The 25172-nt window shown below is 34.3% G+C and overlaps 1 protein-coding gene across 1 annotated transcript in view; it reads right to left on the minus strand.

Moving 5' to 3' along the window:
* vih (ubiquitin conjugating enzyme vih) overlaps window positions 1-23549 on the minus strand; it is a 44113-nt gene extending 20564 nt beyond the window's left edge. The window contains exons 1-2 of the mRNA XM_085808595.1: window positions 23257-23549; window positions 10230-10257 (exon numbers count right to left, since the gene is read on the minus strand). Coding sequence (XP_085664721.1) covers window positions 10230-10257; window positions 23257-23366 — 138 coding nt within the window. The 5' untranslated portion in view covers window positions 23367-23549. The remainder of the gene's footprint in view (window positions 1-10229; window positions 10258-23256) is intronic.
* Window positions 23550-25172: the final 1623 nt, after the last annotated feature.

Here is a 25172-nt window from a genome sequence, read left to right on the forward strand (position 1 = left end):
CAATAGAGCACGTGTGGGACACGCTTGGCGACAAGTTGCAGCCTGTCAACCTCCTCCTACATGTCTACCGGAACTTCGGAGAGCATTGCTTTTTGAGTGGTGTAATATCCCCCAAGATCAGATCGATAATTTGATACTCAGCTTGCCTAGGCGTCGTACGGACTGTATTGCATCGTCTGGGAGACATACAATGTATTAACAATCATACCAAACATGTAATATTGTTTTTTTGTAAATAGGGTTTTTTTTTTTGTAATTTGCTCCAGGGAGAAAAAAAATCGGTAATTTTTTAATAACATCAAACATATAGCATCATTTTTTGCTCTTTGCCTTTTGTTTAATAAATAAGCTTTACAAATAAGTAAAATTTGTTTTGCTTCTAACTCTTCCTTTGCCTGATTTTGCATTATTCTTAATTTATGGACATGAGTGTATATAGCAGAGTGGAAAAATGAGGCATTTTATCCTTTGTTTGTTTGGCTGATTTGGGTAGTTCTCTTTTGTTTCCTCTAATACTACCAACTAGAGTTGTTTTTTTGGCCAATAATTTTGTTGCGACATGCTAGTGGCAAAGTTATCTGTCATGCTACTTCTTCCGCAGCTTCTATATGGCTCGACTAGTTTCAGAACGACGTGTTCACCGATATTCGAATAACAAGTACTACTTTAGCTTAGAGAGAAACTGCAACTATCAAGTATATGCCCAAATCAACAGTTTATCATGTGCTTGTATGTTATTATGTGACGACAATCGGAAAAAAAAAATTAAAACTTATTTCAATGCAGAGCTGATCTAGTCATATAAGAAATTTATTCAATTCAACAATAAGAGTCACTTGATTATTTAAAATTTCCCAAGCAATCAAAATGACTGCTTTTGGGCAATATAGGCATAATACACATATATACCGGAAATGAAAGAAGGGGGAGGGTAACTACAATTATTAATAAATGCATTTATATGTTGTACAAAAAGTCACAAAATTCTAAGAAACTGTGTCATTATATACATAACTGTTTTTCTAATTGAAATTAAAAAGCAGTCAAATTACTTCATTGGGCAATCTAGTGTTAAACTATTAAGCTCAGCTAGCACTATGAATTGCACTTCTCAACTTTCTGATTTGATCCAGCTTATAATTATTTTTATCATATAAACATTAAAGTTTTATTCAAAGATAGTGTTTTTGATTTACTTATCTTTGAAAATACACAACTAATCCGACAACTGATATTGGAATTTTACACATACAGAAATGCAGATATAGGAGTCTGGAAATTATTGAAGCAGTAAGACGACCTAAAAATTCCTGAAATATTTTTATAATATCGTGCAGCTGCACTACAGGTCTGGGGTTCTAACCCCAGGCTGGGCAAGGTCAACTCAGCCTTTTATCCCTTGTGTCGATAAAATGAGTACCAAATTCGCCTGGGGGCTAAACACTGGGGGCCCTGTGACAAGCTGACCACTTGTTCAGGGCTTATGCTTACGCACCCCAAGGCCCACGGTCAAGAAAGCAGATTTCGGGGCACTGAAGGCCTTGGCTCATTAGGGCTGTTTGCGCCAAATAGTATGCTGTGTGGAGCATTTCAAGGTCGGGAGAAGGCAGGTTCACAAACATTTACAAAATTTATAGCCAGCCACCATATTTCATGACCATGCAGCTTCAAATTTGAAAGTTTTCGAATAATTACAAGTAGTGAAAAGGGGAACTTTTGGATTAACCCTTTGTTGCTCAGTGTTCCACTACATGGAACACCCAAATTGATTTGCTTCTGAAACCTTTAAATTCAACCGTAAACAGATAAAAATGCCTTTATAATATACTTTGAACTTTTCTTTTTAAACAGTAGATAGCAGCATATCACAAGGTGACACAGAATTTTCATTTATTATGTGTTATTAAAATCCACTTATTTTCAAGTACCGTATTTGACGGCATGTAAGACGCACTTTTTTCCTAAATTTGGTTTAAAAAAAGTTGCCTGCATCTTATACGTGAAGGACACAGGTTAACTTTCAATACTGAATGCCACTTTTAGCCCAGATAAAGGTCTAGACATACATAACTTTTTCTACATCTGCCATAATTATTTTGCGCATGCGTGAAATATCCGTCGGCAAAAAGCACCAAAGCTCGAAGCTTATGTCTAAGTTCAAACAGGTTCGACAGTCACATTACGTCTATGGAGCCTTTCCTTCTTTACATAGACTTTCTTTGACTCAGCTAACACACGTGTTGGTATCGGTGCTACTCTGTATAAACGTGTCGGTATCGGTGCTTAAAACTATTTGTTTTATAAAAATACCCTGGAAAATATAACTACAGGAAACAAAAGATTAAGCTATACAATTCAGTATTAAACTACGCCAAAGTGCATGTTTCTGATTTATTTTGTATTATGTTTGATTGCTTTCCATTCATTCATTATTGAAATTTACATATGTTCAAAATAGCTTGTCGTTTGTTAATTTTCCTTAATAAAAATATGTTTGGTAATTGCATTCAATGATTGTTTATTTGGCTTTTACGAAATGTGAGAACTAAAAGAAACCACATTTTAAGTTATTGTGGTACTGTGTATGGTCTTCTAAATAAGGGTGCGTCTTATATGCTGTCAAATACGGTAATTTTTTTCTATTTTTTAATGATATAAAAAATTTTATTTGGAAAAAAATTAGGCATAATTTTGCTGGCTGTACTCAATTATTTGTTCTATATTTTTTTTAATCTTTCATACAAAAACCATACGCAGAATCATTGAATAAAACCGGGTGTTCCATTAGTGGGAACACTGCGCCTTTAGAGATCTCATGCTGTTATGAATCAGAACATCTGTGCTTAGGAGAGAACATCCGTTGTTTACGTTTTCTGTTTCTGTTGTTTTTTGGGGGAATGAATTCTAACAAAGCAGTATTGAGGGGTGAGGTGTGTTTGGTGTTAAAAAAGCCCTAATATTGGCATCTCAAATTTTTTTGAGAAGTTTTCAGGCGGGAATTTTATCAGTAGCTCAACTCATCTTTACTTAGATCTGCGGAAGTTTTTTGCTGTCGCTTTTTAGTCTCATTCCTGTTTATTTTCAATAATTGTGTAGATATTTTCCATGTATGTATATATTATAGGCTTATTCTTCTTTATTGTTAATATTAATCGTAGTCAATTTTTAATATTATTAATTTTCCATAAATGGTGCGGAGAAGTCTAACTCTTTCCGAAGCGCTAAAAGTGTTTCATGAATTACCCTCAGATTCTGAATAAGAAAGTGAGGATAGCAGCGATACTGAGGTATACGCTCTTGAACCACTTGTGCAATCCGATGATGATATGTCAGATGAAACTCATTTATCTGATGAGGAGGTTGATGATCCATCTCAGCCAGGCCCCTCTACGCAGCCTTAAGTTCCTACTTGGAATTCCAAACAGAGGTTGCAAAAGATACTTCCGGAATTTACATCGATAAGTGGGCCAAATGCAAAGTTATGGGAATCACCTGAGAAAACACCATTAGCAGTGTTCCATGAGACTTTTTCATTTCAGCTGATGAAACACATAGTTTTCCAAACAAATCTCTATACGACACGAAAAAGTAAACCTTTCTCACAACTCACTTTAGTTGAATTATACATATTTCTGGGAATCAATCTGTTGATGGGCATAAAGAGGATGCTGAGTTATAAGGATTACTGGGCAAATAATGAAGCCCTTGGAGACGAATTCATTTGCCGTTATTTGTCATGTAGAAGGTTTGCATGGATTCTCGGCAATTTGCACCTAAACAACAACATGCTTGAGCCGAAAAGGAACGATGCAAATTTCGACCGTCTGTATATAGTGCGACCATTATTAGATTATCTGTCTCAGAGTTTTTTGGAAGCTCTGCATCCCAGTGAAAATCAGTTGATAGATGAGTCGACGATCAAATTCAAGGGGCGCAGCACAATCAAACAACACATGCCCAAAAACCAATAAAACGTGGTTTCAAAGTATGGATGAGGTGTGATGAGAGTGCTTTTGCATCCCAGTTCGAGATTTATTCAGGCAAAAAAGAAGTTGCAGAGAAAAACCTGGGCGAGAAAGTGGCAAAAAGATTGATAGAATGCCTGCATGGCAAAAATCACCGGGTATTCATAGACAATTATTTTACAACATACGAACTTTTTCGCTAACTAAAAATATATATGCCTGTGGAACTACTATGATAGGCAGCAAAAATTTACCCAAGTCTCTGCTTGCCCAGGACAAGGAGTTGAAAAGAGGCGCATTTGACCGGGCTGTCAGTAATGACAATCTAATTTGCCTCAAATGGAAGGATACGAGATGTGTCACAATCCTGTCTTCCCTTCCTGATGTCGTTGATCAAATTAAAAGAAAAAGATGGCACAAAAGTAAACATAAATTGCCTAAAAGCAATTTCAACTCATAATATGAGAATGGGATTCATAGACAAATTTGATAAACTAGTATCGATTTACGAAATAGATTGTAAAAGTTACAATTGGTGGCAAAGAATCTTTTTCCATTTTGTAGATGCAGCTGTAATTAACAGTTACATACTACATAAAATGCTAACTGGAGCTGAAATAAATACAGCCAAAGATTTCCATTTAAATTTGCTGTGTTCCCTGTGTGCCACAAAAGCATCAGATAACTTTGAAGAGGTGACTTCCTTCAAGACCTGAAGATACTCCCAGGCATAAAGTAAGAGTTTCTCGAGAAAAACGCTACAGTAGTGTTGAACACATACCGGTGAAGGGTACACGTAGGCGATGTGCACATTGCAGCATGAAGCAGAAGCCACACAAAACAAGTTTTATGTACAAAACCTGCAAAGTTGGTTAGTGCTTCCATCAAAAAGGTGTGACATAAAGGTTAACATCGAAACATGACATCTGGCATTGTCCTCCTGAAAGTAACAGGAGTCCAACCCGTAAAACTGCCACAACGTAGGAAGCACATTGTCATCCAAAATAGTGCAGTAGGCATCGGAGTTGAGCTTACCATGAATGGGGACCAAGGGTCCCAGCCCATAATTCCACCTCCGCTGAACTTGACTATTGGCACAATGCATTCTGGCAGGAGACGTTCTCCAGGTAGACGCCAGACCCTGCCATCCGAAAGGTAAAGGGTGAATTTTGATTCGTCACTCCAAAGAACCAGTTTCCACTGATCTACGGTCCATTTCGATGTGCTTTGCACCACATTAACAGAGCAGCACAGTTGGACTTTGTGATCAAAGGCTTATGGGCAGCAGCACGACCTTGAAAACCAAGCACATGTGCTTCCTTACGGATGGTATTCATTGAAACAATACTCCCGGATGCCTGTTGAAACTCCTCGCGGATGAGGGCTATCGGTTGGGTGCGGTTCTTCCGAATTTCTCTGAACAGCACTCGTCAATCTCTATCCCCCAGTTTCGTTGGTCTGCTGACTCGGAGCACATTCCAACAATCATTGCTCACCTTCCACTTCTTAATCACATAGGCCACTGTTGATATTGGATACTTCAGATCGCTAGATATGTCCCTTAAGGATCGGCTATATTTTTGATACCTGATAATTATACCTTTCTCGAAATCAGAGAGCTCTGAACTGCGAGGCATCTTGCATCCGACTAAAGCCAATGCTGTTTCCTACACGATATATACCGGCGGAGTCCGTGGTGTACCTTGGGACCGCAGATATCGTCATTTGCATAGGTGTCCAAATACTTATTGGTAGTCAGTGTATTAGTGATTCCCATAGTTTGAGCCAGGAAATAACTTTTGTTGGGTCATGAAAAGTTTTGAAGTACAGTAAAATACCAAAAATCCGCCGACCTGAAATCCGCATTGCCTCTCAAGATATAAACATTTAGTTCATAGGTTCCGGAAACCACAACATGGAGTATGAAATATCGAAGAAAAAATACTTACTGGATAATGACGTCATAATTATTGTATAATAACGAGTCATAACGGAAATACCAAATCATTGACATCATGATAGAAGTTTTCTTCCCTCCAATATGCATCGAGGTAAAAAAGCAGACGATTGATTCAACTCTTCTTTCAAGTTCACGCTTCACACTGCTGTACTTTCTGAGCTTTGTTATTTCACAAGATTGTTTAGTGATGTCGTTTTTTTATCCGGATATTTTGTGGATTAATTAAGAATATTTTAAATTTCAGCGCTTTTTAATACAATAACAGATAAGAAACGCACTCATGATTTTACTGCTTGCAACATTGAAACACGTAAACACGTTGCATTGACGGTAATGGAAAAATTTTAAATTCTGCTAAAGCTGGAGGCAGGTGCTACTGCTCGGTTTATAGCAGAATCGTATGGAACTGCCACACGGACTGTGTATGATATACGGAACAATAATGAAAAGCTGATGAAATTTTACAGCAATAGTGATTCTAACACCGGAAATCTTTACATGAGGCAAAATCGACAAACCTCGATGCTGTCTTGCACGAGTAGTTCCAGCAGCGGCGGAGTGATGAGGTACCTATTTCAGGACTACTCCTGAGAGAAAAGGAGATTCATGCTGATTTAAAAACAGAGGAGCCTAATGTAAATGAACAATATAATATAATCTGTTTATATATGTAATAATAATTTAATTAAATATATCTAATACGCCTTATTTATTTTGCACTTTTAGTCTGAATATTATCTTTTCTGTCCTGAAATCCACAAAATCCGCACGACCTCTGGTCCCAAGTGTTGCCGATTTCTGGACTTCTACTGTACACATTTTCTTTTTTGCCTAATCATATACAGTCAATGCTCAGTGTAATGATCACTCATTATCATGATCATGTGAAACCAGTATAAAATGTCCTCAACTAATGACAGCTTATTAAACTCATTTTTACTATTGCAACCAATGATTATAACATCTTTAATCTGAAGGAAATGAGAGATTAACAAGTGTTAAATGTACCTTTATCTGAAATTATGAATTAATCTGCAAATATTGTTACCAATTAATAAAATATTCTAAAAAAATTTTGTTCCATCTACATTAACATTCTTCTAACTAAAAAAATTCAGAAGGATTATTTAAGAGTATCCTGTTGACACACAGTACTTCTTTTCTTATGCATGAACATAAAAATTTCCTCATCAAAACTCAGTTCTACTATGTTGTCAATATTTTCAGTATCAGCAAGCTGAACTCTAATATCAGCATTACATCAAAAAGATCTAAGTTAGGATAAATATTTACATTGAGTTGTGGAATCTTATCAAAACCAGAACTGCTGTTTAACGGCATCAGAAATCTTTTCAGAGCTTGAGTTTATATTACTTTTACCATTACCATAGTTTGAACTATCACCAAAACTATCTGTGATTAGGAAGAGAACCAGATAATCATTATATACAAATTCACTTACATATTTATCTTTGGAAAGAATTAATACCAACTTATGCAGCATCATCATTACACTGAAAAGATGCTGTGATCAATAAATACTAGCTGACTCTTTAAAGATACATAGCCACTACCACATAAAACCAAACCTGTAGAAGCTTATTGAGAGATAGCTTTAAACTCTCATAATCCAGCAAAAGTTCATTAAATCGAGATGACACGTAGCCCTCCTACAACACGACATACTGTAACATGGTGCTGCTATAACAGGATTCATAAATTGTGAGAACCCTCCTCCCACACAGTTTCACTCTAACACAATAAGAAAATTGCCCAAGGAATCCAAACAAATTTAACAAACTTCGTACAAAGGTTTTTCATATTAAGCAAAGCATAGTCATTCAACACATAGGAATCCTCATTTCATAAGTCCTGCCAGTTATCTTCCAAGATCCGGTTCCCACAAGAACAAATGTCCTCAGTTAGATGAGCCATGTGGTGGAGAGCAACCGTTGAATTCTTAACTGGTAACGGAGGAAAATTGCTTTCTTCCATGACCTTCAAAGCAGAATAGAAACAATACCCAGTCTAAAGCGAGCATAATCATCAGATAACAACGAATATATCATTCTCTATCGCAGAAGGTAAACAACACAAGGTCACAATAAGAGCTCCAAAATGCACGACCTGCACATTTGGCTTCCAAAATTTAAATCCTCATCTCCATGGTCTGAAAACAAAAGTGTCTTACGCTACTGGTCAGCAGTCTGCGTCAAGCCAGGGTGGGTGTGTTAAAGAACAACCTTTTCATATTTAAGACATTAAGTTTCAGTTTCAAAACATGTCCGATAAACAACATTTAAGGGTAAATTTATTAATCTAGAAGTAAAGATACAGATCTTAGATCATCTTTAAAAAGGAGAAAAGGCATCTCACATCGGGAAAAAGTCTTAATTTGAAAGAAGCAACAGTCCAGACTATTAACAAAAATAAAGAAATAAGAAGTACGGTTGCTGCAGGATATTTGACATCTGGAAAACATGCAGCCCCCCCCCCGGCACAAGTAATTGAGATGATGGAAAAGGCATTTGGATTCATGATAGCAGTCAAAAAATAATTCTGTTGGACGGTAATATCATTAAACAAAATTTACAAGCACCTTAAAAAGAGCACGGAGAATAATCTGTCAACCCCAATTTTGTAGTAAATGTTTGTTTGAAAATTTCAAAAAGCATTTTGCAATTTATAGCATAAGAATTCAAGGAGAATCTGTATCGAATGATTATGAAGCTGCTAGGACGTATTGAGAAAAAAATTCAAAATATTATAGAACAACAAACATACACAGCAGATCAAGTTTTAAATGCCAACAATACTAGGCTTTGGCAGGAAAAAATGCCCAGTAGAACCTTTATACATATATATATATACACCAGGGGAACTTACGACAAAACCCTTGCTTACAGATTTCTAAATCCTCATGCACTTAAAAGCATAGTATACCTTACCGATATACCGGAAAGCAAACACAAGAGCTTAGGTAACTGGGAATTTATTTAAATATTGTTTTTTAAATTGTTTTGTGCCAGACGTATAACATTAAGGCAGAAAATTTTGAGCTTCAAGGTGGTATTACTGTTAGATAATGCTCCATGTTACCCACCAAATTTGAATAATCCCAACATCAAAATACTGTTCTTACTACCTAATACTACTTCGTTACTCCAACCGTTGGATCAAGGTATTATTTATACCTTTAAAACATATTACGTAAGAAAAGCATTACAGTAGATTTTAAATGTAACCGATTCAAAATCAGTTAATGTAATGCAAGGAATGTTCAATCACGCACTGTATTGACATCATAAACCTTGGCATCCGAAGCTGTAAATCAAATCGATTTTGAGGGAACTAACACCGATGAAGATTGTGCATTTAATAATTTAACATTAAAAGGCTTAAGTTTAATTGAAAATCTCGTATCATTTTTCTTGAATCCAGACCTTTCAGCTGGAAATTTAAAAGGAAGCTGCAAAATTGTTTAGCTTCATATCGAGAAATTTACAATGACATGGTAAGAACAAGTAAGCAGAGTAAAATGACAGATTTTTTAAAGAGGGAAGATGCCAGAACTTTAAATGAAAAAAAAAATTCTGAAAGTGAAAGCAATCTTTTTCTACCAAAAAACGTTCTTGCTTGATTATACTGAGCAATGACGATGGAAAAAATTTATTAAACTAAAGTCGCATAAATTTAAAATATGCAACATTTTTTGCTTTGTGTTGTACATACATACATATTTTAAATAAAAATTAAGTTGTTTATGTAGAATTAAAAAAATATTAGATTTTAACAAGTTTTTGGAATGTAACCCCCTTTTTGTACTGGCTCTGGATCTCGTACAACACGGTTTCACACAACATAGCATTTAGGAGAACCCATCTACCATGTTATACAAGGATTACTGCACATGAATGCGACAATGAACAACATAACAAACGGTATTTTCTATTATCAGCATGCAGAGTGTTAACCCCTTGAAGATTATGAGTTTTGCTCCGAAATTTCAAAGTTCCTGAAAATGTCATGAATAAATGGTATTTTCTTGAATACAATTAAAAAAACGCTCCCTCACTTTATACCTTGATTACTTTTCTTTCAAGATACATTCAACTTGAAATTGGAAACATTCAAGGCTAGCAGAATTTTTAATGTGTAAGGAATATGAAAGCCACCCTTCTATATAGAATTTTACGTCCATTATGCTGAGAGGGTTAACAGACTAATGATATAATAAACTTTAATCTATTTTGAGAACAAAATACTGAATTAGACAATTTTTTTAATAAATGTTTCATACTAACCATTAAAGACATCAGTTCTTGCTGCAATCTACAAAATAAGAAAATAATCAGAATTTTGCATTTATATAATATTAAATGTACAATAAAAAAAATCAAGGAAATGCTTACATAGATTCCTTGGAAAATACCTTAAATAAGATTGAAGATTTGTTAATATGGTAAAAATGTGATAATCAGGGAAGATTAGGAAATGAAGGCTGCATTAAATGAAAATTCTAGATAATTGAGCATATAAAAATACATTTTACATTTTGTACAGCCAAATGAAGAGAAATGTCTGTTCTGAAATTATAGAAAGAATTATCTTATTTGCTATTAACCGGAATATCAAAAGCCTACATTTAAATTATACGAGATTTCAAAAGAAAGAAGGATACTTCAGACATAAATGGCAATGTATTCATATGAAAATAAAACACTTTATTATGAAATCTATTCCCTTGAAAATTGGCAGAGATCTCACCAAACTTTCATCAGTCATTTCGGCAGAAGTTTGAAGGAACAGATCACTCTTTATTCAGTTACATAACCAAGACATATATAAGTTACAGATATAGCACAAAGAAACTTAAATCACTTAATCACTTCTCATAACTTTTCACATAGCACAGCCACTTTCACATAAAGTGTCCACTTTTTCTTGATGCCAGGATTCCAATAAATTTGAAATGAATTTTGTACTTTTCTGTTGAATAAGTCCAAAATTTTAACAATATTTTTTTTAAAATACGAGTGAAAAACACATAAATGGCAATTAACTTATATCACTTTTTAGGAAAATTTTAAATGACTTTTAGAGAATTCATTGGGTGACAATGAAAAGTGAAAAACAAATGAAAGACGAAAGCCTTATGAATGGGTCGTGACGTGATGCTTACCAACTAATGGCACTAAATTCCACTGTTTGGTCATACAGTAGAAGTCCATTAGTCCGGCATCCAACAGTCCGGAATGCCCGATAGTCCGGCATCGCTCCGGAAAATTGTAAAAATTTTGGTTTTCTCCAAAAGTGTGTCTTTAAAGCAAATAAAACCGCTCGAGAGCTATTCGGAAGTTTTCGGGGGTAGTTCGAGATCATCCGGAAGCGTTCGGTATTGTTCGGAAAGAATTAGCGGCCAGCTAGTCTCAGCTGTCACAACAAATTCAGGTGCAGTGCAGCTCCGTTAATCAATCACGAAGCATCTTCGCCATTTTTTTGTGCGTTGCTGTTTTGTGTCCTTTCACATCGCAGTAACCGTAACTTTTGAAACTGTTTATAAAAAAAGTGATTTTCGTTCTAACTGTACAGTGACCATGTTTTCAAAACCTAAACCTTCGAGTTCAAAAGGAGAGAAGCGAAAACACGTACCACTGACTCTCAATCAGAAACTAGAAATCATCAAACGGCTAGAAAAAGGCGAGAATAGAAATGTTTTAATGAATGAGTTTAATATTGGCTATCAACTATTTATGACATTAAAAAACAAAAAGATGAACTGATGAAGTTTGCTTCTCAATCGGTAACAACTGAAAAATTGGCTTCTAGACAAACATTAAAAAAACCAAAACTGGAACAGCTAGATAGTGTATTGTTCAAATGGTTTAGTGCAGTACGTTCTGAAGGAAAGCCGGTAACAGGGCCAATGATTGTTGGAAAGGCAAAGAAATTCGGCCAAGATTTAGGAGTTGCTGAAAGTGAAAGTAATTATTCTGATGGTTGGCTCAGAAACTTTAAGTTTCGGCATGGAATTCGAAGACTTGATGTAACTGGAGAAACCCTTTCAGCAAACCAAAACTCTGCAGAAAAATACAATGACGAGTTTGAGAAAATCGTGGCTGATAATGATTTAACACCTGAACAGATTTACAATGCTGATGAAACAGGGCTATTGTGGCAATGTTTACCAACATCTACACTAGCTGGGGAAGGAGAAAAAGCAGCCAAGGGTTTTAAAAAAAACAAAGACAGATTAACCATTTTGCTATGTGCTAATGCGTCTGGAAACCACCGAGTGACCCCTTTTGTGATAGGTAAATCTGCAAAACCCAGGGCTTTTAAGAATGTTACACACTTGCCTGTCCAATACGATGCTCAATTAAATGCGTGGATAACTGCCGCCCTCTTTAAAGACTGGTTTTTTTCACCACTTTGTGCCTGAGGTCAAGGAATCCTTCAAAAGCCTTGGTCTACCAGAAGATACTAAAGCCATCCTTCTTTTGGACAATTGCAAAGCCCATCCGCCAGTAGATGAGTTAGTTTCTGGAAATATTGTTGCTATACTCTGCTCCCACCTAACGTAACATCTTTGATTCAACCCATGGACCAAAGGGTTATTCAAAATTTTAAATGCTTATATAGAAGGTCTTTTATTCAAGGCCTGTTAAATGCCGACTGTGACGTGACTGATTTAAAAAAAAAGTTTACAGTAAAAGATGCCGTCTATGCTATTGCATAGTCTTGGAACCAGGTAAAAAATACAACACTCCAAAAATGCTGGAGAAAACTTTGGCCAGCTGCAAACCCTGCATCTGACCTAACTCTACAGACTGATGAGGAAGAAAACCATCAAGACGCTCTGACCAAAGTTTTGGATGTCGTTAGAAGTACTGACAATCTCTTGAAAAACCTGCCTGAAGATGAGGTAGAGGAGTGGCTTTTAATCGACGAGAATGAGCCTGTTGAACAAGAACTAACCGATGAGGACATTATCAACATTGTAGTAAACCCTCAGCCTACTCAAAATCTTGAAGAAAATGACTCAGATAGCGAAACGGAAGAAAAGGAAAAAATCAGCTGGGCAGAAGCTGCAGAATCACTAAATAAGTTTATCTCTTTTGCCGAGGCTAGTACTACCTACAGTGCTTCAGAAAGTATTGATTTCCATATCATTAGAAATAAATTTTATACTAAACGCCAAAAGTCAAGAAAACAAAAAGACATTCGTGACTTTTTTAAATCTAAGTGAAATATGTTTTACAGTACGTGTACATACATTATATGAAATGTAAAATAAACTGTGTTGTATGTATTTGCATACTGTATTTTTAGTTTAATTATTAACCTAATTGTTCTTATAATTACCGCCCGATAGACCGGAATTTCGGTAGTCCGGCACCGAGCTGATCCCGAACGTGCCGGATTATCGGACTTCTACTGTACTACTATTCAGAATGTCTCACTTACATAATTTTTAATGGAAAAAAGCTTCTAAATTCAAAAACATTTCAGTTGGCAGAATGCTGGATAAACGGGCTTTTACAGTATATCAAACAAACTATACAGAAATTAGGAAAAAATTCAACAAAAACCTATAATGGTATCGAGAGAAAAATTTTAATTATATTATTGGAGCAAGTTTGAAAATTTATTCAACTGGATCAGACTAAAAGAAGAAATACTACTGTGAAAGCCTTTCTATGATAAACAAGCTTGTATTTACGTTACACACTGAAACCTCATGCAGCCTGCTGCTCAACTGCCAAGAATAAAATTAGAAAAACGTCACACACTTCATGCACAGCAGATCAGCTGTGGGTCAGCCATTGGAAATTTATTGTTATGGGAACATATGTTACCTAATAATAACAATATAGTAATTTTAGACAGTACATCATTCTATTTTGCTTATAATTAAAGCAATACATACGAAATATTTTAAATTTATGACAATTACAAATTAATTACAACATAATATATCAAAATATATAAAAACATCAGCACATATTTTAAAGTTGAAAACTGCTGAGAAAGGATTCATCTTCTATCTTCACACACAATAAACAACAGCATATGAATTCATAGCTTCTTGCTTTAAATCTTATGATTATGCTGCCAAAATAATTATTTTTCCATTGAAGCTATTTGATAAGTTTTTATGAACTTCTACCATTTAATACATTTATTTAGCTGAAACAAGCTAATTTTCAGAAAATACGAAAAATTATTTTCAGTTATTTTCTAAAATTAATGCTACGAATTCCATATATTTCCCATTTCGTTTCATACACGACAAATTTATCTCATCTACTCATTGTTAAGTTATTTTAAAGAAATTACTCTAATAAGTAGATAAATATTGAAATATATAACCTAACGGATAAAAATTAAGCTTCAGTTCAATTCTTTTTCCTAATCTGAAAAATACACAAAAATGGTCTCTTCTATAATATAGAGAATTCAGGGAACCAAGTTAAATGATAAATTTAATTCCAGTGATAAGAGGATCTGCATGCAGTATGAAGGCCAGACATATCATCTTATTGCATCATAGTTCAATATCTAAAAACAGCTAGCTACCAACAATCAGACAAACTTTGTATTTTATTTAGAATTTCAAGTCACGAAAATATTGTTTTGTATTTTATCTAGTGACCATCAGTGGTAGATTTATTAAGTGGCAGTTCATCTCACCTGAAGTATACAATGTTCTTTAAGATTCTTGCCTGCTTTTCTGTGAATCTGGAATGTGAATTGGGGAGGGACTTGAGAACACACGGCTCCTTGCAATTGTAACCTACACGAGCCATAAATCTACCACTGATGACTATGAAACTAATGCTGTAAAGGCAAGAAACGAAAAGCAAAAATTCAACAAATTCTGAAGAATGATGCTCATTATACAGTACAAAGTCCGTAATCCGGACTCATTGGGACTTCGGCAATTCCGGATTATAGATCATCAATTTAAATCTGTAAAGATAGCATGCAGAAATTATACAATTAAAAATATGAAACCATAATTTATGAAATAAAGAGCAATTATGATCTAAAGGTCATCAAATTTTACAAAAAAAAAAAGCTTAATATTTATTTGTTTACTTTATTAAAAATTTCTTTCAACGCACTCATACGTAATGTATGCGCATGCGTAAAGTTAGTGGCTTTGAGGTCCGGATTATAGATCATTCTGGAAAATGGATGTCCGGATTACAGACTTTGTACTGTACTATAAAGTATAAACCTACAAAGATGTACTTACTATTATACTCATGGTCAAAACGTAAGAAATTTTTTTATACAAATATGAATGCTTCCTTACTAGTGGATAATACACACCTATACTTAAGATTTTCCAATGATAGTTTTTTCATATCTAGGAATAATTGTTCATTTTTAGGAAATTGATATATAAATGCTGAATGAGAGTAGTATGTACTGTTCTAAATATTTTAGTAACTTGGAACATTTCAGAGAATTATACATAGCAATGATCGCAAACTGGTATCCCACAAGCCGAACTCGGCCCCCAAAGCAATTTTATGGGACCTGCGAACACATTTCAATTATGTACTTTATGCAAAAATGGTATTACAAAGATTTCAAGTTTATAGTTATTTGAAATCCAAGTTATCATTTTCATTACCACAGTTGCCAACTTAAGACACTAAAAAATCAGGAGATTTTTCCTTAACGACAACAGATTTTTAAATGACAAATATATCTTTTAATAATGAATTAACTTTAAATAGTTACTAATTAATATCCAAAAATTTAGTTAATAATTCTTAAATGCAAACAGCACAAAAATACCTACACACATAAAAATATTTTTATTATTTACATCTTTTATCAAAACAAATAATACTTTAATCAGTTTTAGTACATATGCTATGAACAGTGGCAGATTTGCTTTCCTTAAGAAACTTCAACATTTTGCTCATAGCATTTGCTAATAAAAGTTTTTTTTATTAAGTGTCATTATTAATATTAGATCTAAATTTAGACTATTGGAAATGGTAATATAGTCGTTAATTCGGACACCCATAATCCGGACCTCAAAGCTAAAAACTTTCTGCGCATGCGCCGTGGTGGCACATGCGCACAGGCGTTTTACGTGTGCGTGTAAGACCTTGACTACTGCGCATATGTGTGTGCGCAAGTGCAGAATACGTTTTTGCCTGCGCGTTTAATGTATAACGGACGGTGTAAGCTAAAATTATCTAATTATCTATTTCAGTTAATGTTAATGATTGCGTTGTTCCTTAATCTTCGAATTGGATCCCGCTTATTATTTTTTGCAGATTGTAAGAGCAATTTTATAAAAGTAAACTTGAAATTTCGATTACGTCAAATAGAATTTCCGATGCTGGAACTTCCAAAGGATCTACAAAACGAAAGTATGCTTAACGTTTTTGCCATCTAAATTTTTGTTTCTGGATTTTTAGCTTAAATTGCGTGTTCAAAAGGTGGTTTCTGCATGTGCGAAAACCGTGTTTTTGGAGACATTTTAGGCTTAAAGTTCGAAACGTAGACAAAAAATTTAGGTAGTAATATGGCACCGTGGAGTTCCTCACCAGAAATGTTTGGCGAGAAACTGTCGCCGCATTTGGCGACCTGAGGGTGCATGTAAAAGTAGTTCCAATTTTATAAATAATAACAATGTGTATTGAAAAAAAAAAAAAAAAGACAATCTACATGTCTTCTTTCCATTCTTTTAAAGAATTGTGTTTTTCTGTACAAAAATCATAATATAAGATCCCATGATCTTCCGAATTGGTCATTCGAACAGTTGCGAAATAAAATCAATTTTAAAAACAATCATTCTTCCTATTTTCTCAGCAGCATAAATTTTTTAAGCAGTAGCGATTTTCTTGGAACTATCATTTCGTTAACTAATTATACAAGTCTCCATATTATTGTTAAAAGTGATAAACTTCTCAGTATAAAAATACTCATTCATGTAGTCATATGATCATCCAAATTTAGAATTCAAGATGTTTCTAATTTAAAGAACTATTTTCCATTGATATTAACAATTTATGATTTTTCATAGCAACTGGTACTGGAAATAAAGCCAATATCTTAGTAAGTAAAAGGCAGAGTCGATATCTGTTTTACGAGGCGAGTGATGAAGGGGGAAAAAAAAAACTTGATTAAATATTTGTTAAATGAAAAAAAAAGAATATATACAATACTTACAACTACTAGTTGCTATTATGATGTATGGAATGAGGCCTCTTATGCATTTAATCGATTACATAACTGTAGTTTCTGATTTCCCATATTATATTCTCATGTCTATCTCATTTGTAGAAGAAGTGAGATAACTAAGATTTCAGTAAAAATATATTTCAGAGTACCACTTTGCGAAAATTGGTGATTTTTTGACATTCTTATTTATGTCCAACACAGTAAAAAGACATCCAAAGCGTAATTAAACCAACAAAACATATAATCTCAATAAGCCACCTTCTAAATCAAATAAGGAAATAACATAAGAATGTATTAAATTTTTGTATTACGTAGATTACATGTTATGTAATCACGTGGTACAACTCTAATATATGCCCTAATTTCACCCAATGTGGCGATATGTGTTCTGCGCTGGTTTTGGCGTGATTGCATGTTCTATGGCAACCCTGTTGACGTTGAAAAATCTTTTGCTGGAGCTCGTTGGTTCGCCTCTGTGTCTGAGAAGATGGGAGGGAAAGATAAAATGGTAGTTGTTGAATTGAAGTTTGGCAAAAGGAAATATGATTGTGGCTATCCTGTTGAGAGGTAGTGGATATTTGGAAGTGTGGAAAGAGGGTCTGGGAGATTATTTTTAATGACAGTGCATGATAGAAGTAGGGATTTGTGATTTTATTTATTTGTGAACCATAGTATAAATTTTCTGGATAGTGTGTCTGGCTGTCATGTAAATACAATAGTGATTACGTGGCGGCCTGTTAAAGGCGGTATGAAATTTATATTTCTGCTATTCGAAAACGCATTAATTCATGGTAAGTGCATTTTATTTTATCCTTGTTCTTATTTTGTAGAATGTTATGTTCATTGGTTCTTTAGTATGAATTTCTGTCGTTATTGTTGTTTTTTTAAATTGTTTGAAATTTATTTTAGTTTATTTTGTTGTTTAGTGTCTAGACTGTACAATTCGTAGATGTTTTTTAAAGTTGAAACAGAACGCTGTGTACATGGTATTATTTGAAATTTATTGTTGTTATGTTATTTTATTAAAGCGAGGAGTGCGTAGATTCCTTCCTTGCCTAAATTGTGCAATTCGTACAATTTTTTTTAAGTTAAAACCTGTCGCTGTGTACATGGATTCTTGTCAAATATTTTTGGCTAGAAACTTTACGTTTTTGCTATCTAAATTTTTTGTTTTTGGTTCGGATTTTTAGCTAAATTGTGTGTTCAAAACGTAGTTTTTGCATGTGCGAAAACCGCGTTTTTTGGAGACATTTTAGGCTAAAAGTTCAAAATGTAGACAAAAAATTTAGATAGTAATATGGCAGCATGAAGTTTCTCGCCAAAATATTTAGCGACTTGAGGGCGCATATCAGAGTAGTTCCAATCACGCAATACAAAAAGGAAATATCAAAGTACCTTATTTAAAATTTTCTGTTTCTTCCAGTGCTTAAATAGCACCAGAGTACACCTGAGCCCAGCTCCGGTGCTTCTCAATTTTTAAGATAAATTACAATTTTAGCCGGAGAGCACCAAAGCCCTAAATAAGATGAGTTCCAGTACTTCTTTTTATAAAACTGAACCACAATTTACAGGGGGGAAAATTTAGAACTTCTAATGTTTTAGTTTAACAATACGCAGACCTTGCAATACTCTATTTCCCTAGAAATACGAACTCATGAGAACATGAGACGTTCAAGTAAAGTCCAACACTCGTATGCGGAAACCTTTCCCTTTAAGGACAATAAATTTGGGGGAGTTCGTTTAGGAATGCGTAAATTTCTCGCCATGCCATTGTATCTAGTGTATTGTTATCGATGCTCACAGTTAATTATCCTCGCAGGAAGGAAAATTTGTGTTCTTAAATGTGCGTTAAGTCACAGCGAGTACAATAAGAATAAAATACTGAGATTAAACTGCTCAAACATATCCTATACATCGTCTTACCCAGTATCCACTAATGGGGGGGGGGAGGAGAAATGTAACCAGCAACTCTACATCCATCCTTAAGAGTCAGATTCAGGACTCATTTTAACCCTTACACACATCTGCTTGATGGTTATCAGCAGAGAGTCGTTCTCTCTCACCAAGATTCCCCTCACTTTTTATTTCCACCCACTCATACCCTCATTCTGTTTCACCCTGGAATTTTCATCAGCTATACTAAGTATATTTAATTTTTGTGATGATAAAAGAAGTCCCCCTTACGATCAGAGCTTAAATTGGGCCGGAGCCCACCTGATTTCGGCTTCAGTGCTTCTTAGCTTTTGTAATAAATCATAACTCTAGCTGGAATGCACCGGAGCCATGAATAAGAAGGCTGTGGCACTTTTTTTATGTATATGAATAATAATTTCAGTAGAAATTTTATCTCGAAAATTTTAACAAAAAAATTATATTAAAAACCGCGTTAAATTTCAATTTATCTCTTTACATTTTATTTAATTACTTCAATCTTTAATTATTTCAATAAATAATTAATTATCGGTTAGAGTGGACTTTAAGATACCCTTTGTATTATTACAAAGTTGTTTCATTTATCGCTAAGTTGTCGTTTCATTTATGGTAGCTTGAGTAGTTGAATATTATGGAATCCCTATTGTGACGTAATCGGGTGCATGATTCTGGGAAATTTTGAATCATGGGATGTTTTGTAGGCACTTTTGTGGTGTGTGTTGGTTTCATTGTTTAAACGGTAGAATGACTGAATGTAGTAAGATTAATTTGAAGTTTCTGTACGATTTGGAACGAGAAGGGAAATGAACATTTAATTGACTGGTGTGTAAATGAAGGTTTACTTAGTAGCCATTATAAGTGTCCTGTATGTAGGGAGGACATGCGTCTAGTCCAACGTAAAAACTGTTTAGATCGACTTGAACGGGTTTGTAGAAAGAAAGGTTCAGATGTGGCGATACCGATATACGAATTAGAGTTCAGATAATTTTAGGAAATTTTTGGATGCTGTTAAGGAATTTTGTGTGCCACAGACTAAAGATGAAGGAACTTCTAAATAGGATAAGTGGATATTTGCTTTTTGTAGTACTTAAATGTATAACATGTTTTCCTTTTTTATGTTATTTTATTGTTTGGTTTAAAATATAGTTTACTGAGATTATGCAATTTTTTTTTTGTTTTTTTTATTTGCCCAAGGCGTTTGACTTCCGGAGTACCTTTGCAACTTAATGCAATTACCTCCACAACTTCGATAAGGAAACTGAGTTGGATAAGAAAAAGCAATGGCTAAAGGAGAGATGAACAAACCATTAAGGGTTTACACTGAAAGAAATGAATAAGGAGTCCACATATGGGACGAGCATTCTCTCTGCTTTCAACTTGTAATTCAAGATTAAAAGAGAGAAAGGTGTTGATTGAGGCGAATTCCGGAACGCATTGCGTTAATAGAATCAGAAAGGTTGGAAGACAATCAGCCGGGAAACATAATTTTCCAGGGCTTGGGAAAGGTAATATTAGGTAGTACGGACAGCCGCAGTGATAGCTAATGCCTTGGGGATGAGCGGGGGGGGGGGGAAGAGTCTTACGACTAAAACTGGAATCCAGGGAAGAAGGAAAACCCACAAAACACACACATGTGGTCTGATCACTCAACTGGGCTCAGAACAGAGTTAAACTTTTTGTTTGCCTGTATTGTAGAATTCGGTGCTCCTTTGACATTTTAAGTGAAAATGTATCTATGCCTGCAAATGCGCAATGCAAGTTTGTGCAATTTTTGGATTTTTTTTAAGTGAAAATAGGTCGATGTGTACATAAGTCAAGAGAGTGCGCAATGCCATTTTTGTGCAATTAGGGGATTTTTTTTAAAGTGAAAATAGGTTGATGTGTACATGGATACTGAGTTTACCAATTCTTTGTCTTATTTTGGCTTTGTGTAGCGGCAATGTTTGGCGCAAAAATCACCGTTATGCAAGCCAAAATAATAAGTCAAAGAATTGCACAAACTCAGTATCCATGTACCGCCAAAAATTGCCAAGGGGTACCCTTAACTATACCTTTACCTTAATTATCAATTAAATTATAATTAATTATATAATAATTATTGATTAAATAACAATTTATAAACAATAATTTGATAATAATTAACTATTTAATTTGAAAATTATTAATGAGTTTAATAGTCATTTTATTTATCTATTTACTCTTGTTTCTGTTTGCTGATGGTCTTCCACGAACTCCAACACTTCTAATCTTAGAAATTAGTTTCTTCGGTGTGCAAGATGAACAGAATTCCTTAACAGCATCCAAAACTATAAAATTATCCACACTAGATTCTGTATAAAGTAAAAATGAAAAATATTCTTCGTACAGATGAAATGCCGACAGCATTTCTTTCGAAAATCCCTTTTTATTACACACCACTTACCTTCCATAGTATGGATACGAGCTCCGGTTTCCAAATTCTTAAATCTCATTGCATAATTTATCAAGAGGTGAATGAGGCCATTTAAATCTTCAATCAATGTTTCCTTTCACAGTCGTTCTAAAGTGTACAGAAACTTAAGGCTAATCGTACCACCAGCAGGCATTTTACAGTGTAAAGAACAAAATAAGCAATGTACTTCCTAACCAATATCAAACATATAAATAAGCACTTACAAATATTTCCCTATCAATAGGTTTATTCAATAGGTCCAATCAATCCTATCAATAGGTTACCAAAAAACCTTGCTACAGCAACCTGCTGGTTTTTGTTTGGATGCCATTTTGTTTTCACAAAGTAAAGGCAGGTTTTTTTTTTTTTTACTCAACATTTTTTCCCAACAATCTGCTAGCCGAATTACGCTTATGCTAGAACTTTTATGGAACAAAAGTGCTTAATCATGACGAAGATTAGGTGCGAAATTGGGAGAAAGTGCAGAATCGCCCACTGTTTGCCGAGTTTTATGACATTGTGCACACTCTTGACTTTATCCATGTACACTGCTAAAGTCCTAGTTAATAATATAATTAAGAAATAAAGATTTTTTGTCTGATAATTATAAAACTCCAGTTTCATTATAAACTTCAGAATTTTTGATTTGCCAAAAAAAGTTGACAAAAGTTGCCTCTAACCCATTTACATTTCCTTTGATAACTCTTAATTCCTAATGCCAAGTTTATTAAATTGGAATGCCCTCAAACAATAAATGTGAATCACATCAAGAAACTCACTTTTATTGACTTCCAACTTGCAGAACATGAAATTCTTTCATCTGATATAGGCGGTTTACTTTTATGCCTTAATGTGGGGGAAGTGCAGAATCGCCCACTGCTTGGAGTGTTTTTAAGAATTGCACATACTCTATATCCATGTACACGTCGACCTATTTTCACTTAAAAAAAAAATCTCAGAATTGCACAAAAATGGCATTGTGCACATTCTTGACTTTATCCATGTACACATCGACCTATTTTCACTTAAAAAGTCAATGAAAATTGAGAAAAATCCAATTCTTCTTACTCTTGTAAAAAGCGCCAAACAAATAAGTGGGCGACTCTGCACTTTAGACCATTTTGTACCCATTTTTCTTTTTTAGGTTTATTCCTGATACCTATTTAGTAATTTATTTTACTTGTGAATTCAAAACTAATGAAACCGGAATCTCGGGAAAGAAAGATATTTACAACAGATATCATAAAAGATTCACACATTTAGTTATCCATGCATTGCTTAATACATTATAAATAATGAATAGCATACACGTACTTTAGAGTTCGATAGCTCTCACTAGGTAATAATGATTAAAATTCGTTACGTTAAAAGAAGCTTTTCATTAAATACAAAAAATGAACAGAACTAGTGGAAAATATTTTCACTGGAACATGTACAGCATCTTACTTAAGACTATGGAAGTTACTTGGTAAGCATCTAACCGCTGAAATTAACCGATTTAAATGAGTTTCATTAAAGGAAAAAAAATCGTAATCGGTGCAATGCCTAAAATTTTCTTTTTAATTCAACAAGAACGTTGTTTCTAGTGAAAATATACACGTGAGAAATATAACATACTGAGCCATATGAACAGGTGCCAGTTTCCTCCTCCTTGCATTTACTCGTGAATAATTAATTAGATTACCTATAAATAATGGATATATATATTATATATTTTCATTTTTTGGTATAAAAATTAGAATTGTTAAACTTACCTCTTCTTTACAGAATGACAACCAGCTTCCAACTTGGCTTTCTCTGATGACTTCTTAGATGCTTCAACGGATGTAGTTGGTACGAGAGGGTTAATATTCTGAGAAGCCATTATTATTTAATGCCTTTGATGTTATAAGACTGAAGACTAGAATAAAATGGTAAAAATGACTAAATGTATCCTATCTAATTTACTAAACTTCGGGAGACCTAAACACATGCAGCTAAGCCATGAACTAATATGATTGCACCATTGCCATTGGATGAATCCGTACAGGGATTTCAAATCGCTAGCTGAACTAACCAATCCTAAACTATCACAATTTGCGATCGAACGCCAAATTCGGGTTTAGATGTATTTATGATTAGCCAGCGGAATAAAATAAAAAAATGAAAATCACTTGCACAGAAACGATTTTCCATTGACGTAGCAAAATATTTTTAACATTAGATCTATCAATTAAAAAGTTTGTAACTTAAATATTTATGATACTTTTGATAATATACTTTACCCCTCTTAAATTTGTAAGCTAATCAGTCAAATTTGTGGTAACCGAATGACATTTTCCCACAAAATACATAACAAAAGATAGTAATAAATCTGCAGATACAAATGATTTTATTTAGTGAATAACAATTATCTGAAGATGCAACTTAGCTTCTGATTGTGAAATTCCTGCTATATACTTTAAATTCTGTCATAATAAAGACAAGACGGGTATATAAAAAAAAGCTGGTTTCATAGATAAATATATCATGATTTCGATTCATTTTAATTAGAATGGTATAGGTGAGAGGCATTCTGCTATTCTGAATGGTATGGCAAATGCAGAACATGTAGGTAATAATTTAGATTTAAATAACAAGCGGAATAATGATTACTGGAGAAGTCAAACAACAAGAATCAGCGTTATATTTGTAAATTTTGCGGGACTAGTTCGATGGACCATCTGCAGAAACATCTCCAGCTGCCAAAGTGTAAAACACTATTTACTTAACATCTTCAATAATGTAGGGAATAATTTCATATGCCTTTATTTGAAGAGTTAGATACTTTAAATTTTTTAGCAAGAAAGAAAAGCCCATTTTATTGAACGCTCAAAACTTTTTTAAAATTCAGCGGTACAATAAATCACTTTATTATTAGAACCCTTTTCTCTCCTCAAATCCACTCATAACAGAAATATAAACAGAGCACTAAAATGGTTTAATTCATTATGCATGTGAAATAACGGGATTCGCAGCATTCTAGGTACTGAATTACTAATTGAAAGGTTCCACAAGCATAAAACCTTAGGGCAATACACACTTTTTCGGCAGGAGTTAAATAGTTGTTCTTAGCACTGCAGGTCAAATCTTCACTTAGAATATCAATTATATGCGATACCGTTGTTTTATTCAAACGGTACCGCCGACGAAAATCTATATCATCTAAAACATCGAGATCACAATCTCTGTTTGTTACTACCAGTCGCGATCTCCTTTCAAATGACTGCAGCTCTTCTAACATCAACAAATCACCCACGGCATCCATCTTTACAAAGTTTTCATCTTAGCATCGTTCTGCGCATACTTAACATTAACCAGTGTAATAATCCACCGCCATCGGTGAATCAGGATTCGACGCTCAGATGCAGGTATAACGCACGGTTTTGTGGTTAGAGAATACCGATTTCGCTTTGACGCACTGGTTAAGACGAAAATTCATGAATTAAAGAGTTGGTGAATACGGGTGTAAATGAACACTGAACGGCACTGAATAAATTCATGGCTAATGTTAGCATTTTTAAGGAATTAATTTCGCATTAGTTTTAGTACATATGTTATAGTACTTTTGTTACTAAATTTTGAAAGATCGTCGGTGGCTTAGTAAATCAGCCATTAAACACTAACAGTTTTATCTCAAGCCTACATAGTG

This window comes from Stegodyphus dumicola, chromosome X1 (assembly GCF_044657685.1).
Source record: "Stegodyphus dumicola isolate Sdum_Otavi_A_Nest chromosome X1, ASM4465768v1".
NCBI lineage: Eukaryota > Metazoa > Arthropoda > Arachnida > Araneae > Eresidae > Stegodyphus > Stegodyphus dumicola.